This window comes from Panthera leo, chromosome A1, assembly GCF_018350215.1.
Source record: "Panthera leo isolate Ple1 chromosome A1, P.leo_Ple1_pat1.1, whole genome shotgun sequence".
Classification (NCBI taxonomy): Eukaryota; Metazoa; Chordata; class Mammalia; order Carnivora; family Felidae; genus Panthera; species Panthera leo.
In genome coordinates, this window is record NC_056679.1 from 73080755 (window position 1) to 73094387 (window position 13633).

The window sequence follows — 13633 nt, forward strand, 5'->3', positions numbered from 1 at the left end:
CTCCTAAGGCTTTACTCATCAGAGCCACAAAGTGAAGGGAATAATAATTCTTCAGCCATTTCAGCCACTAAAGTTTTTACTACTAGTATAATATAGAGATAGCCTCTTTGCTGATTAAAAATATTATGTTTTGTGTTTTGTCACTAATCTCCCTAGAACTGACCTTTGGTGATATGCTGTGTGCAAGCTATCCAATTGCTTTCTTCCATATATAGGTATCTGTGATATTGTGAATTTTAATAAGAAATATATATACACGGTCTTAATTCCCATTTCTGGCACAGAGCTCCTAAAACCCTTAGAATTTCCTAAGAGAGTGATAAATGTGTCTTTTGTTATGGCAATGAGGTGACTTTTGTAAAGTAGCTAGGATGGTTGCCAAGAGAACAAATCATGTTAGTGGTTTAGAACTTTTAACCCCACCCCCAATCTCTTTGGGAAGGAAGAGGGGGTTTGAGCTTGAGTCAATCACTAATGGTCAGTGATTTGACCAATCATGCCTCTATAATAAAACCTCCATAAAAACCCAAAAGGACTGGGTTTGGAGAGTTTCCAGGCTGGTGAACCAGAATCATGGGCCACTGAGCCCAAGCGCATAAGCTCCTTGGTTGGGAATCTCACCCTATGTGTTTCTTTATCTAGCTATTAATTAATATCCTTTGATATCCTTTGTAACAAACCAGTAATCTAGTGAGTAAACGGGTTTCCTGATTTCTGTGAGGCTTTCTAGCAAATTAATTGAACCCAAAGAAGGGGTTGTGGTAATCTATGATTTATAGACAGCCAATCGGTCAGAAGCAAGGGTAACAACCTGGATTTGGGATTTCAGTCTGAAGTGGAGGGCAGTCTTATGGGACTAAGCTCTTAACCTGTGGAATCTGATGCTATCTCAAGGTAGATAGTGTCAGAATTGAGTTGAATTGTAAGACACCCAGCTGTGTCTGAGAATTGCTTTGTGGTGTGGAGACCACCCCTCACATTGGAATTTGTACTAGAATCATTAACACCCTCCTATCCTAGCTTCCTGCACTGCATTGTGCAACCTTTCTCCAACCTTTCAGCAGTTCTTGATTGCAGATAGAGTTTCCACATACACGTGGGTCTGGGTCTGTTTATGTATCACTATTCTGCTATTGTTCTATATTTCTATCCCTGCACCAACATCACATGGTGAGGAATACTATAGCATTATAAAAAGTCTTGCTGTGTAGTAGGGAAAGTTCTTATAATTCATCCTTCCTCAAGAGTGTTTAATTTTTCTTGTACTTTTCAGGCCCATACATTTTTAAAGAAAAAGTTTGAAAAGTTCCACATAAAAAGGGGCAGGGCATATTTTGGTTGGCATTACACTGACTATATACCATGTTGGGGGGAGAGATAACATCTTTAATATTGATTTTGCCAATCCCTGAACATGTAATATTTTTCAATTTAATTAGCTTTTTTTTCAAGTTTTCATAATTTTCTCTATAAAAGTCCTGTCCATTTCTTGTTAGATTCAATTCCTCAAGTATGCATTTCATACACTTTCAAGCACAGAGGTTGATGTGGGGCTCGAACTCATGGACCTGAGCCTGGAGTCAGACGCCCAACCGACTGAGCCACCCAGATGCCCCTTTCTTTATTTTTTTAATGTTTATTTATTTTTGAGAGAGACAGAATGTGAGCGGGGTAGAGGTAGAGAAAGAGACAGACAGACAGACAGACAGAATCTGAAGTAGGCTCCAGACTGAGCTGTCAGCACAGAGCCTGACACGGGGGTCAAACTCATAAACTGTGAGATCATGACCTGAGCCGAAGTCAGAAGCTTAACTGACTGAGGCACCCAGGCACCCCTCAAGAGGAATGTTTTTAGAAGAGGTAGTGGGCAGAATTATTAGTGACCAGAAAAAGATATGTCCAAGTCCTGACATGCCTACCTGTGAAATGTAACTACTTAGAAATCAGGTCTTTACACATATAATTAAAGCTCTCAACATGAGATCATCCTGTTTTTAGGGTGGGCCCTAAATCTAATGATTAGTGTCTTTATAAGAGACAGAAAAGGAGAAGATACAGAGACACACAGAGGGGAAGAACACTATGAAGACCCAGGCAGAGATGGGAGTGATGTGTCTACAAGCCAGGAAGCACCAAGAATTGCTAGAAGCCACCAGAAGCTAGAAGCCACCAGAAGAGAGGCATGGAGAGAGAGTGCTCCTAGAAGGAACCAAAACTGCCAACACCTTGATTTCAGACTCTGGCCTCCAAAACTCTGAGTGAATAAATTTCCGCTGTTTTAAGTCACCCAGTTTGTAATAATTGGCCAAAGCAGCCCTAAGAAACGTACACAGAAAATAACATAGGAAACCCGCTTAGTGACGGAGCAATTCAAAAAAATTTCTTAAACAAGTTACAAAAAGCCCTGGCCACTAAAGAAAAGATTGCTATATTCCTCTATTTGAAATCATCTTCTGGGCCAGGAGGCCCTGCAGCGGCCAGTCAGCTAGGTTTCGAGAAGCCTCTCTGCCTGCCCAGCCTGCCCTCAGGATGCCCAAGAGGAAGGCCAGCTCTGCCAAGGGGGCTGTGAAGGAGGAGTCCAAGAGGAGATGAGGGGAGGTTGTTAGCCAAACCTGCTTCTGCAAAGATGGAAATGAAGCCAAAAAAGGAGGCAGGAAGGGATAAATCTTCAGACAAAAAAGTGCAAGCAAAGAGGAAAAGGGGAGCAAAGGGAAACCAGGCTGAAGTGGCTAACCAAGAAACGAAAGAGACTTACCTGCAGAAAATGGAGAAACTAAAAACGAGATTCCAGCCCCTGATGAAGCAGGAGGGAAAGAAGCTACGTCTGATTAATATCATACGTACCATGTCTTATCAGTCATCCTGTCCCCCTTCTTGTACAATCCAGAGGAGTACTTTGATCAACTATTTTATAAATGCAAGTTTTTTAGTAGCTCTAGAAACATTTTTAAGGAGAGACACCCACTTCATCTCATTTCTTAAGTGTCAATGCTTTTTTAAAAGAGGTGAAATCATTTTCTTGTTATTTATTTATTTTTTGGTACAATCAGAAAATATTGGGGTATTGAATATGGGAGGCTTTGACTGCCTTGGGTATCAGCTCAACATTTCACAGATGGGGTAGTTTTTATATTCTACAGTACAAAGCATATTGAATGGCAATTGGGAGTCTGTCATGCATTTAATATGTCTTGAACATTAAAAAAAAAATTGTTTCCTAAAGAAAACCACTCCTTGATCTTGACTCTCCCTGTCAGAATTTTGTAAGTTCTGTAACATCTTGGTTGGTTTTCCTAGTAACTTTATTAATGTGCTGTGCAGGATTATAAATCTGTGTATGTAGTGTATATGATATTAAATTGTGAATTAATGGGACTTAATAATGTAACAGTGTGTCAACATTTGAAGATATTGATACTTGATATATTGTTAAGGAAAATTTGCCTCCAAAGTTTAAGCTGGAAAGTCACTGGAATAACTTAGAAAAGAATCACAACTATATGATTTTTTTAGATTTTTGATATGTATGTTAGGAATTGTGTACAAATTGAGATGTCTTACTGGTCCTCAGCACAACCGATAAAAACTCAATTGTGAAAGAAAAAAATCATCATCCTTTGAACATGAAAAAACACTGCCAGAAGAATCTAAGACATGCCACAAAGTAAGAATTATGCAGCTGAGTCAATCAACAAAGTACTTGCTCTAAAATACACTTCTATGAATCTATCAGGAAGTCAAACAACTTAGTAGGGAAATGAACTAAAGTAAGTAAATAAACAAATAAAAAAAAAAGTAGGAAACACAACACAAATGGCTTGTGAGCACATGAAAAGATGGTCAGCATGAAAATCAAAACATAGTAAGTTACCGTTTTACCCCAGATTAGCAAAAAATTTCAAAGTCTGATAACAGCAAGTGTTAGCAAGGAGGTACAGCAACTGGAAATCCTGTTGCTGGAGAATGTAAATTGGGACAATCAAGTTGGAAAGTTGACATTATCTAGCAAAGTTGCAGACATATATACTCTATAACCCAGTAATTTTATTCCAAAGCTGATGTAATCAGGAGACATGAATAAGAATGCCCATAGTAGCTTTGATTAGAATTGTCAAAAATGGAAACAACCCAAAAGTCCATGTGTAACAGAATGGCTAAAAGAGGAATCCTACTGATACAATGAAATACTGCCTACATATATAAACGAATGTGCTGCCACTCTGTGCTTCAACAGGCAAGTAATGACAACAATATGTTCAGTATGATTCCATTTAGATCAATTTACAAAAAGAAAATTCAACTACATTGCTTAGGGAGGAATGTGTAGGTGGTAAAACTATAAATAAGTACAGTAAAACCTTGGATTGCGAGTAACTTGTTTTGTGAGTGTTCCACAAGACAAGAAAACATTTCTAATATATTTTAACTTGATACACAGGCAATGTCTTGCAGTATGAGTATTAGGTGATGCCAAATGTCACATGATCACAACTGAGCCAATGGTTCTTGAAGTTCGCTTTGACATACAAGTGCTTTGGATTACAAGCATGTTTCTGGAGTGAATTATGCTCCCAAACCAAGATTTTACTGTACAAGGAAAAGATGATCACAACCATCACAATATTGGCCACATGGGAGCAAGTGAGTGGGAGATAATAGGGGGAGAGACAGGGGGAGCTTCTAAGGAACAGCAGTGTTCCATTTCTGAACCTGAGTGGTAATATCCAAGCAAATCAGAGCTAGACAGTAAAGTGGTAAAAAAAAAAAAAATGTTACTCAGGACCATTGCAATCGGGGAAGAGATCTCAGTATAGAACCAGCTCAATTCCAAATACAGTGCGTAAAAGTGGGGATTTACAGCCAAGGAGCAGGGTGGAGGTCAGTGGATAGAAAATTACTAAGAGGAAACATCGGGGTTATTGGAGGGATTCTGGCAAATCTGAGCCAACAGGATTCCTGCTAAGGACAGGCCAATCTGATCAATCACCTAGGGGGGATAGTTGAGGACCAGGAACCCGAATAGATACCAAGAGTGATTGGATGTGGAGGATGGGGATTCTTACTAAATGGACTCAGCAGAGTTTTTGCTGAAACCGTATTTTATAAGGAAGTGCCCAGATGGCCCTTGAAGCCTCAGGAACTTGACTAAACCTTGGCCAAACAAAGAATCTTTGACAATAATTACATGGGTGTTTTCTTACAATTATTTTCAAAATGCAGATACATGTTTTATAGTCTTCTGTGCATAGGATACATTCCACAACGTAAAAAAAAAAAAAAATACAATAGATTATTTAACTTGAAGATAGATGGAAGGGAGACCATTAGGTAAAGAAATTTACACGACATTATATTATGGTTCAGTGTTAGGCTTTTTAGCCTGTTTTTAATTCGTAATCACATTTCAGTGATTTTTGGTATTCACCAATTTGATATTCATTGAGCTTTTCTAGTTGTGGGCACCCTTTTAGATGATGTGGAAGATCATGGTCTCTGCAGTCAAATCTCTGCTTAAAGTCTGGTAATGATGAGATCACTAACACCGGCAGGTAACTACAGTGGTTCAAGTATGCAGATGCAGAGATTTGGAGGAGTGATTTCAGAGATGTGCACCAGACGGTCACTGAGCCAGAAGAGAGTCATGGCACTCCAGACCAAGAGAAAAAATAACCAAAGAAGGTAAGAAACAAGGAACGGACAGAACAGTCCAGCTGGTTTTGCTGGACTGTAAGATGCATACTGGGAAGTGGCAAGAATCTAGATTGCAGATGCAGGCCTTATTAGGTGTATTTTTTGGAATTATGTTTGGTCACGGTGGATGAAATGTCCAAAATAACAGTGGCATGCAGACAGCAGCTCACTGCTTTGTCATATAAAACATGCGTGCACGTAGGTGGTGGCTGCTGTGATGCTCGACACGGAGGCCAGGGCCCAGACTCCCTCTGTGTACCGCTCCACGGTCCAAACACAGCTAATAATTAGCACAACACAGGTCTTTAAAATAAAAGTGGTTTTATTATAAAATTCTAAAACTGTGCTTTAAAGGATGGTCATAGGAATACTGCATAAGAAGAAGAAACATATGTTCATAATCCAATCACATAGCAGACTTTATATTGTCCACAGAATCAATATTTAAAAAACATTCCTCTATGTCAGTTAAAAAGAGACTTCAGAGCACCATTATTTGAAGGGAAGGTATTTTGCACATCAGAGTTCATCTTTGGTCTGCAATTAAGAAGCAAAATATTTAGTGCCATCAAGAAGTCTTATACCCGTCAAGATAACTTACGTTAGTCTATTAATTATTTTCCCCTAAAGGTGGAAGCAGCGAAAAAGGCAAGTGGGCGCTAAAGGTTTGTAGGGCCTGGGACTATGCTCGGAATCCCTCCTGGGGAAAGTCACATTGTGTTTTATCGGACTGCTGATGGGGAACACAAACATGTAAGTATTTGCATTACTGTAAAGGGCTTTGTGTTATGTATCTTATCAGTGAAGGGCTACAGCAGACAAGGAGGAGGAACTTAACGAAGCCTCTAAGTCCACTGGTCAGTGTTGGCACTCCCCAGCATCACTCAAAGATAAAAAATAAAAAAAGAGGACTGGAGAAAGGAAGCCGCCCAGTTTCATTTGGAGCCAACAGAAGTGTTGTGATACCAAATCACAAATTTCATGAGCAGGTACATTTCAATTCTGGAAAATTTTTAAAAGATTTTATTTTTTAAGCATTTAATTTATTTTTTAAGTAATCTCTACACCCAATGTGGGGTCAATCCAAGATCAAGAGTTGCAAGCTCTGCTGACTGAGCCAGGCCGGTGCCCTGAAGTCTAGCAAGTTTTTTTTTTTGTTTTTTGTCAATGGCTTTAACTAATTTAATGAACTTCCAGCACTGACAAGCGTTAACACTGATGAAGAACTGTTTCTGGGTGGGGGTGAGGGGGTTGGTTAGTTACTTAGTGGCAAGTCTGCACCCCAAACAAAAAAACGAAATAACCAAAACTGATTTGTAGCACCTGCTGTTGTCATGGTGACTCTCCCTCACCAGGCAGATTCCAAGGTACCAGAAATTAACTAGTGTGCAAAATTCCTAATATGTAACAGACAGTGAGCTTATATAAACTGATTCTATCATACCACTGGATAGCGGTCACTTAATTCGTTTCAAGCCCCCTGTGAGTCAGGCATGATAACTGCCAAATCTGCCTTCTCATTTTTGGTCACAATACCACAGTTTTGAGTTTGTTCTTTTAGAGACATGATGACATTGCTTAAAATAATGTCAAGCCAATATATTACATATGTATATATTTATGTAACATATATGTATACATAGAGTATAGAGATATACACTACAATTTATATAGTATATATTCATTCAAACAAAAAGCATTACAATCAAAACAACCCTCCCCTGCCACATCATGTCTTTACACACAACCAGGCACACAATCTGGTGATGGAGACTAGTTCTTGGTCCTAGCCTTGCTATAATCCAGCTGGGTGGTTATGAGCTAAATTCTTCTTTAGGCTTCGTTTTTATAACCGTAAGATGAAGGCATTTCCTGGGTGACCCCTAAGTCCTTTTTTTTTTTTTTTTTAAATTTTTAAAAAATATTTTAGTAGGCTCTGTGCCCAACATGGGCCTCAAACTCACAACCCCAAGATGAAGAGTCGCACACTCCACTGACTGACCCAGCCAGGCGCCCCCCTTAAAAGGTCCTTTTAGCCTTACAAGTCTGTGTAAATCTACCATTTGTTAATGAAATCAGTATATATTGGTGGTATGAACAGAGATTGCTCTTAAATGCATAATCTGGTAATATATGAATAATCATGGTCATATGTTTTTCATCTCTAAACTGAGATGATGAGTTTTGCCAAAGCCATCTCCCGTGACACATGTGAAAACACTTTTAAAATTATAAACATCTATTCAAAGGCCATGTGAATTCTCGCGTTAAAAAAAGGCTCTCCTCCACTTTGCCGGGGGCTCCTGGACTTCTCCCCTACCTGCATCTCGGTGCCCTTTCTCTGGCCATGTTGTTCCCATGGCATCTGCCCCTCGGTAGACTGAAGGGTAGGCAGGCCCCCAGAGAAGCTCAAATAGTGGCTGCCTGACTGAAGGACTGAAGGGACGGATGAGGACTTGGAACAAGACTAGTTCTTGCTCTGCCACTGCCGGTTCGGGTTACCTGTCTCCTATGGCACGTGCAAGGAAAGAGGTCATCTTCAGTCTGTGCTTCTACCCTCTGCATGCCCTCTCGGATTTGGGGCTCACTCACTTGCAAATTGGCATATTCCTGTGGAAGCAACAAATCAGAAGTGTGCCTTTTGTAACTGGGAGCACATCCACCAAATCAGATACAGTGGAATTTGCTAGGATATGGTCCTTTTAATTCATACGTGTCAAGTTGTGAGAAGCAAAATTCATCATACTCCCCTTAAACCCCCAATAACAGAGTTTCTGAGAGGTGGCTGTCCTTTGGACACCGGCTGCTGATTGCTACTGCACCTCTCCTTATTCTATCCTTCATTTATTTATTTTTAATGTATTTATTTATTTATTTTTTTGAGAGAGAGACAACCCTGTGGGGGGGGGAGGGGCAGAGAGAAGGGGAGGGGCAGAGGAGGGGCGGGGCAGAGAATCCGAAGCGAGCTCTGTGCTGACAGCAGAGAGCCGCCACTCAGGGCTCAAACTCACAAACTCACAAATTGAGATCATGACCTGAGCCAAAGTCAGATGCTTAACTGAGCCACCCAGGTGCCCCCATCATTTATATGACTTGTACGGTTTTGGTTTTGCCAGCTTCTGCCTTGAAGTGAAAATAATTGTGCACACGGTCTGCCCTAGACTGGGAATTTGAGGCTAGAACATATTTCCACCATGGCTTGCACAGCTCGGCCACCACCTTGATCTATCATCCGCCTGCTGTGTGTTAGGCTCTGGGCCAGGTGATGATGCTCTAGGAAATGTAATCCGAATGAGTGAGCACAAGCCTGTGGACCTTGAGGGATTCAGACAGTAAATCTTCCACTTCACCCTCTCCGTCCCTTCACCAGCCCCTGGGAAGGTTAGAAAGAGGGAGGAGCCAGTGCAGACTAGAAACAGATCAACTGTTCTGGAGTGGAGTCCAAGATTTGGGGCTCAATACCTGCAATTTTGAGATTAAAAAAAATCTTAATTTAGATCTAGTAGTATCATTAGGAAATTACTTGTTACTACTGCATTTTTTATTTTTTTATCTTTAATTTTTTTAACTACTGCATTTTTTAAAGTTTTTATTATCTTTAATTTTTTTAACTACTGCCTTTTTTAAAGTTTTTATTATCTTTAATTTTTTTAACTACTGCATTTTTTAAAAATACCTTTTTAAGTTGTCAGATATACTTTGATTATAATCCCTAAATGCTTAGGCCCATGAAAACAGTTTCCAAGAGAAGCCATGGCTCATATGGAGTCAGCAGTATAGGTCAGAAGACACTGGGCACTGTTTAGACAAAGAAATGGTAAAGCAGCGGCAAGATTGTACAAAGAGCAGGGGCGCCTGGGTGGCTCAGTTGGTTAAGCTGGTAAGCCTCTGACTTTGGCTCAGGTCACGATCTCACAATTTGTGGGTTTGAGCCGCACGTCAGGCTCTGTGCTGACAGCTCAGAGCCTGGACCCTGCTTCTGATTCTGTGTCTCCCTCTCTCTCTGGCACCCCCCCACCCCCCACTCGCACTCTCCTCTCTCAAAAATAAATACTAAAAAAAATTAAAAAAAAAAAGATTGTACAAAGAGAAAATACAGATCCATGCACAATAACTTGGCAGGATCAGAGGCCAATTTCTTAACCACACAATACAGAGTGCTAACATAAATACTTTCCCCATAATGTTGTAGCATTCTTGTCTAGCTAATGTCGGGTTTGTACTATTTTCTTTATGATTTGATGTTGGTCCCTGGTTTTTGCCCACAGAGAAGTGTATGTATCTCTTTATATTAATATACTTTTAGAAACTATTATGTGAAATGTTATTTGCTCTTAACATGCCCAATGCAAATAGTATGTCTGTTTTCTTAGAAAATACTGACCTGGAAAAGTTTAAAATAATAACAGAATATGTCATCGCCCATGAGATTATTTCTTGCAAATTCCTGTCCTGCTTTTGCTATCTTCTTTGCCTGTGGGAACAATGACAACACAAAGTCCCTTAATGAAACATGTTTTTTTCCCCGTGCACACATATGCAAACTGATCTTCAGGGTACATGTATCCTGGGACAATGGCAGGAAAAATCTTTGAGGGTAGTGTTATGTGGTAAAGGGAACATTTAACAACAGTACGTTCAAATTAAAGGGAGGTTTTTTTTTTTAGAGTTGAAAGTTTGAGGAATCATACTGGACCTTCTAGAATGAAGCCTCTCTTGCAAAGAGAAGGCACACATTAAATGAGGTAACAATGACTTTGTAAAGTAAATGCAAGACAAAGCTTAACTGCCTTAACAATTCTCAGCAATTTGCCTGAAGTTTACTTCATGCAATCCTGCAGGAACTTTTTCTTCCTGCCCGTTTGAACATTTTCATATTGTTAGTAAAGGGGAGGCAGTGCCTGAGGCTCTGATCAACCTGACTGAAAAAAGAGAGAGCATCCTCAAGGCCAACCTCTAGCTTTTTATCTCAAGTGCAGAGTGGACAGTTAATCCAGACCCCATGCCAGCGTTCACCCTGAGGGGGACAGATGTGCTACCCTGGGGGGGGGGGGCGGCCTCCCACTGAGAGGGAAGGGTGTATGGCTCAGCATCCGGGATGCTCTTCGGGCACAAGACATTTAAAACGAGCCCATGACGGTGAGGCAGGAGAGACTGACCTTACCTCTTCGTCATGATCTTTTGCCCATTTAAGTTTTTCCAGGAGATCGCTCAGGTTGCTTTTCACTGGAATGTAGTGCTTCCATGGCTGCAGCTCATTGTAAAAGTGCTCGTAGTAGATGGAGTCCTGCTTCAGCACAACACTGTCACCGACGAGGAGGTACGGCAGGCGATACGCTGCGACAGTGCCATCAACGTTTATTTGGTACTTGTGCTGAAAAACAGAAGAGAAGCCTCCATCACACTTCCCTTCTCCACTCTCTTTACTCCCTCCTCTTTCCGCACTTGAAGCCTCATCATTGGCAGACACGAACTGGCCAGATTTTGCCCTCTGCCTTGGCCATGGAGTAAGTGCTATCATATGGACACCTGGCCTAGAGCTAAAGGCTTATTGTGATGCTCTCCCAAATTTCACAAGGGGGCCACAAGTCTAACATTAGAGCAGACAATACAATACTAAGACTGCTGTCCAAAGGCCACAACCTAGGAAAGATAGGCTTATCGTGATTTTGTAATCCCTCGAATACTTTACTGATCACGTATGAGCACCTAAGCATGGTAGCCTATGCCATATTAACCGTACCTTTTAATTTTTTTTTAAGAGAGAGAGAGTGGGAGAGGGGCAGAGAGAGAGAGAGAGAGAGAATATCCCAAGCAGGCTCCATGCTCAGTGTGGAGTCTTATGCGGGGCTCAATCACACAACTGTGAGATCATAACCTGAGTAGAAATCAAGAATCAGACGCTTCACTGACTGAGCCACCCAGGTGCCCCAACCATACCTTTTAAACATCAGATGGCCACACACAAGTCTTGAGAAAATTAACAAGCGTAAATGCAAGAGCAGCTATGAATACAAATATGCCTAGAGCCATGGTAACAATTACTCTCTAGCTGTAGCAAGTGCAAAGGCCTGGCACAACGCCCACTGATGAGGGATGGCTGGCAACCTCTCTTTCTTTCACAAGTCTTTGTGAAATGCATACGGAGGGAGTGATGACAATTCAACTTACGGCCTTATTTAGGACTTCCTGCTGCCATGGAACCTATCCAAAGAAAACCTGGCCACAGGTGCAGACAGAGCTGACGAATCACTTACCTTCCCACATTCCGAGGACAGGTGAGTACCTTTTGTCCACCTTTCATTCCATGACATGGGTCTTTAAAAACCACTTAGTGGCTTAGGGGCACCTGGGGGGCTCAGTAGGTTGAGCGTCTGACTCTTGACTTCGGCTCAGGTCATGATCTCGTGGTTTGTGGGTTTGAGCCCTGTGTCAGCTGTGTTGACAGCATGGAGCCTGCTTGGGATTCTCTCCCCCCACCCCCACCCCCCACCCCTACCCCGCTTGCTCTCTCTTTCTCAAAATAAATAAACTTAAAAAAAAAAAAAACAACAAAAAACCACTTAGTGGTTTAGAGAATAGGGCAGCGTCCCACTGCCTAGAAGAAGGAGTTAGAAAAAGGATCCCTCCACAGGAAAAAAGAGCAGTCCACATTTTAGACACAGAAAGGTCTCCCTAATCTCCAGGATTCCCAGGCAGATCATTTGCATGGGTTTCAAGACACTTCCCCATCAGAAAGTCTGATGTGAGATACTTGGTTTATCTCTTCTTTAGACTGTTACGATGCTCTGGGGAGAAGAATTTGTAAAATCACATACATGTATTTATTAATAAGAAAGGATTTGGAGCTGAAATGTGCTTACCTTGAGGGTGAGTTGGGGAAAAAATTCTAGCCCTACCCAGGCCCAAAGCTTCCTCGATGCATATATTTTTAAAATTTATGTATTTATTTTGAAAGAGAGTGAAGGAGAGAGAGAGAGAGAGAGAGAGCAGGGGAGGGGCAGAGAGAGAAAGGGAGAGAGAATCCCAAGCAGGCCCTGTACTATCAGCACAGAGCCCCATTTGGGGCTTGAACTCACGAACTGTGAGATCATGACCTGAGCCAAAACCAAGAGTCAGACGCTTAACCACCTGAGCCACCCAGGCCTCCCTCCCTTGATGCATGTTTAATGTCAGGTCTGGGTACCTTGTACCCCTCACGCTGCCAAAGTGGTCCTCAGGGCCTCATGCCTTGATGTTCGCTAAATTTTGTGCTCACCTCTTTCACCCCCTAGAATTTATAGGCCTCAGTTTCCTTCCCCCAAATGAAGACATTTGGAAAAACAGAAAGGATTGGACACAATTGATGTCATACCTTGAAGAAATCAAAAAATGAAATGTGTTTCACGATAGGACCATATAGGCTTTCATCATGTTTAAAGAAGAAGAAGTTGGTGAAGGCAGCGTCTATAAGTTCTGGGTGTTTCCTGCTGAGCTTAACCAGTTCCAGTCTCTCTTTGCGACTGTCTCGCCCTCTCCAGACAGCGGTGGAGTTCTTGCTTTCCCAGGGAGGACCTGTGTTAGCTTGCACAGACATCATATCCAGACTTACTCTGGAAGACAAAAAGTGCAACAGATTTTCCTCCCAAACCGTCACATTGCAAAGGCTGCTGGGAAAGAACTCACCAAGGCTCTGGGTCATCTTAGACCCATCTCTCACCGGCCCATGGTTTCTAGAACAGAGTCAGTCAGGTCGTAGGTAGGCATCACGATATCCTTGGAATCCGTGGAGCCACACCAGGAAAAGATTGGATGGATGTGCGAGGTGGATTTCTTTTTTTCCAAAGGCCAGTCTCCCAGATTAACGAAAAACTCCACATCTGGCATCTTCACCTGGAAAAAGAAAGCGAAGAGCTTATTTATATTGGTTGCAGTGGATAATAGCATCCATGGATCCATGTGT

General features: G+C 41.5%; 1 protein-coding gene and 1 pseudogene across 1 annotated transcript in view; one reads left to right on the forward strand and one right to left on the reverse strand.

Annotated features, from left to right (window-relative positions):
• The first annotated feature begins 2529 nt into the window (after positions 1-2529).
• LOC122199504 lies at positions 2530-2832 on the forward strand (annotated as a pseudogene).
• Positions 2833-6013: 3181 nt separating this feature from the next.
• The window catches only part of POGLUT2 (protein O-glucosyltransferase 2), a 15300-nt gene continuing 7680 nt past the window's right edge, over positions 6014-13633 (reverse strand). The window contains exons 5-10 of the mRNA XM_042930102.1: positions 13391-13563; positions 13046-13283; positions 10856-11065; positions 10076-10165; positions 8194-8301; positions 6014-6228 (exon numbers count right to left, since the gene is read on the reverse strand). Coding sequence (XP_042786036.1) covers positions 6211-6228; positions 8194-8301; positions 10076-10165; positions 10856-11065; positions 13046-13283; positions 13391-13563 — 837 coding nt within the window. The 3' untranslated portion in view covers positions 6014-6210. The remainder of the gene's footprint in view (positions 6229-8193; positions 8302-10075; positions 10166-10855; positions 11066-13045; positions 13284-13390; positions 13564-13633) is intronic.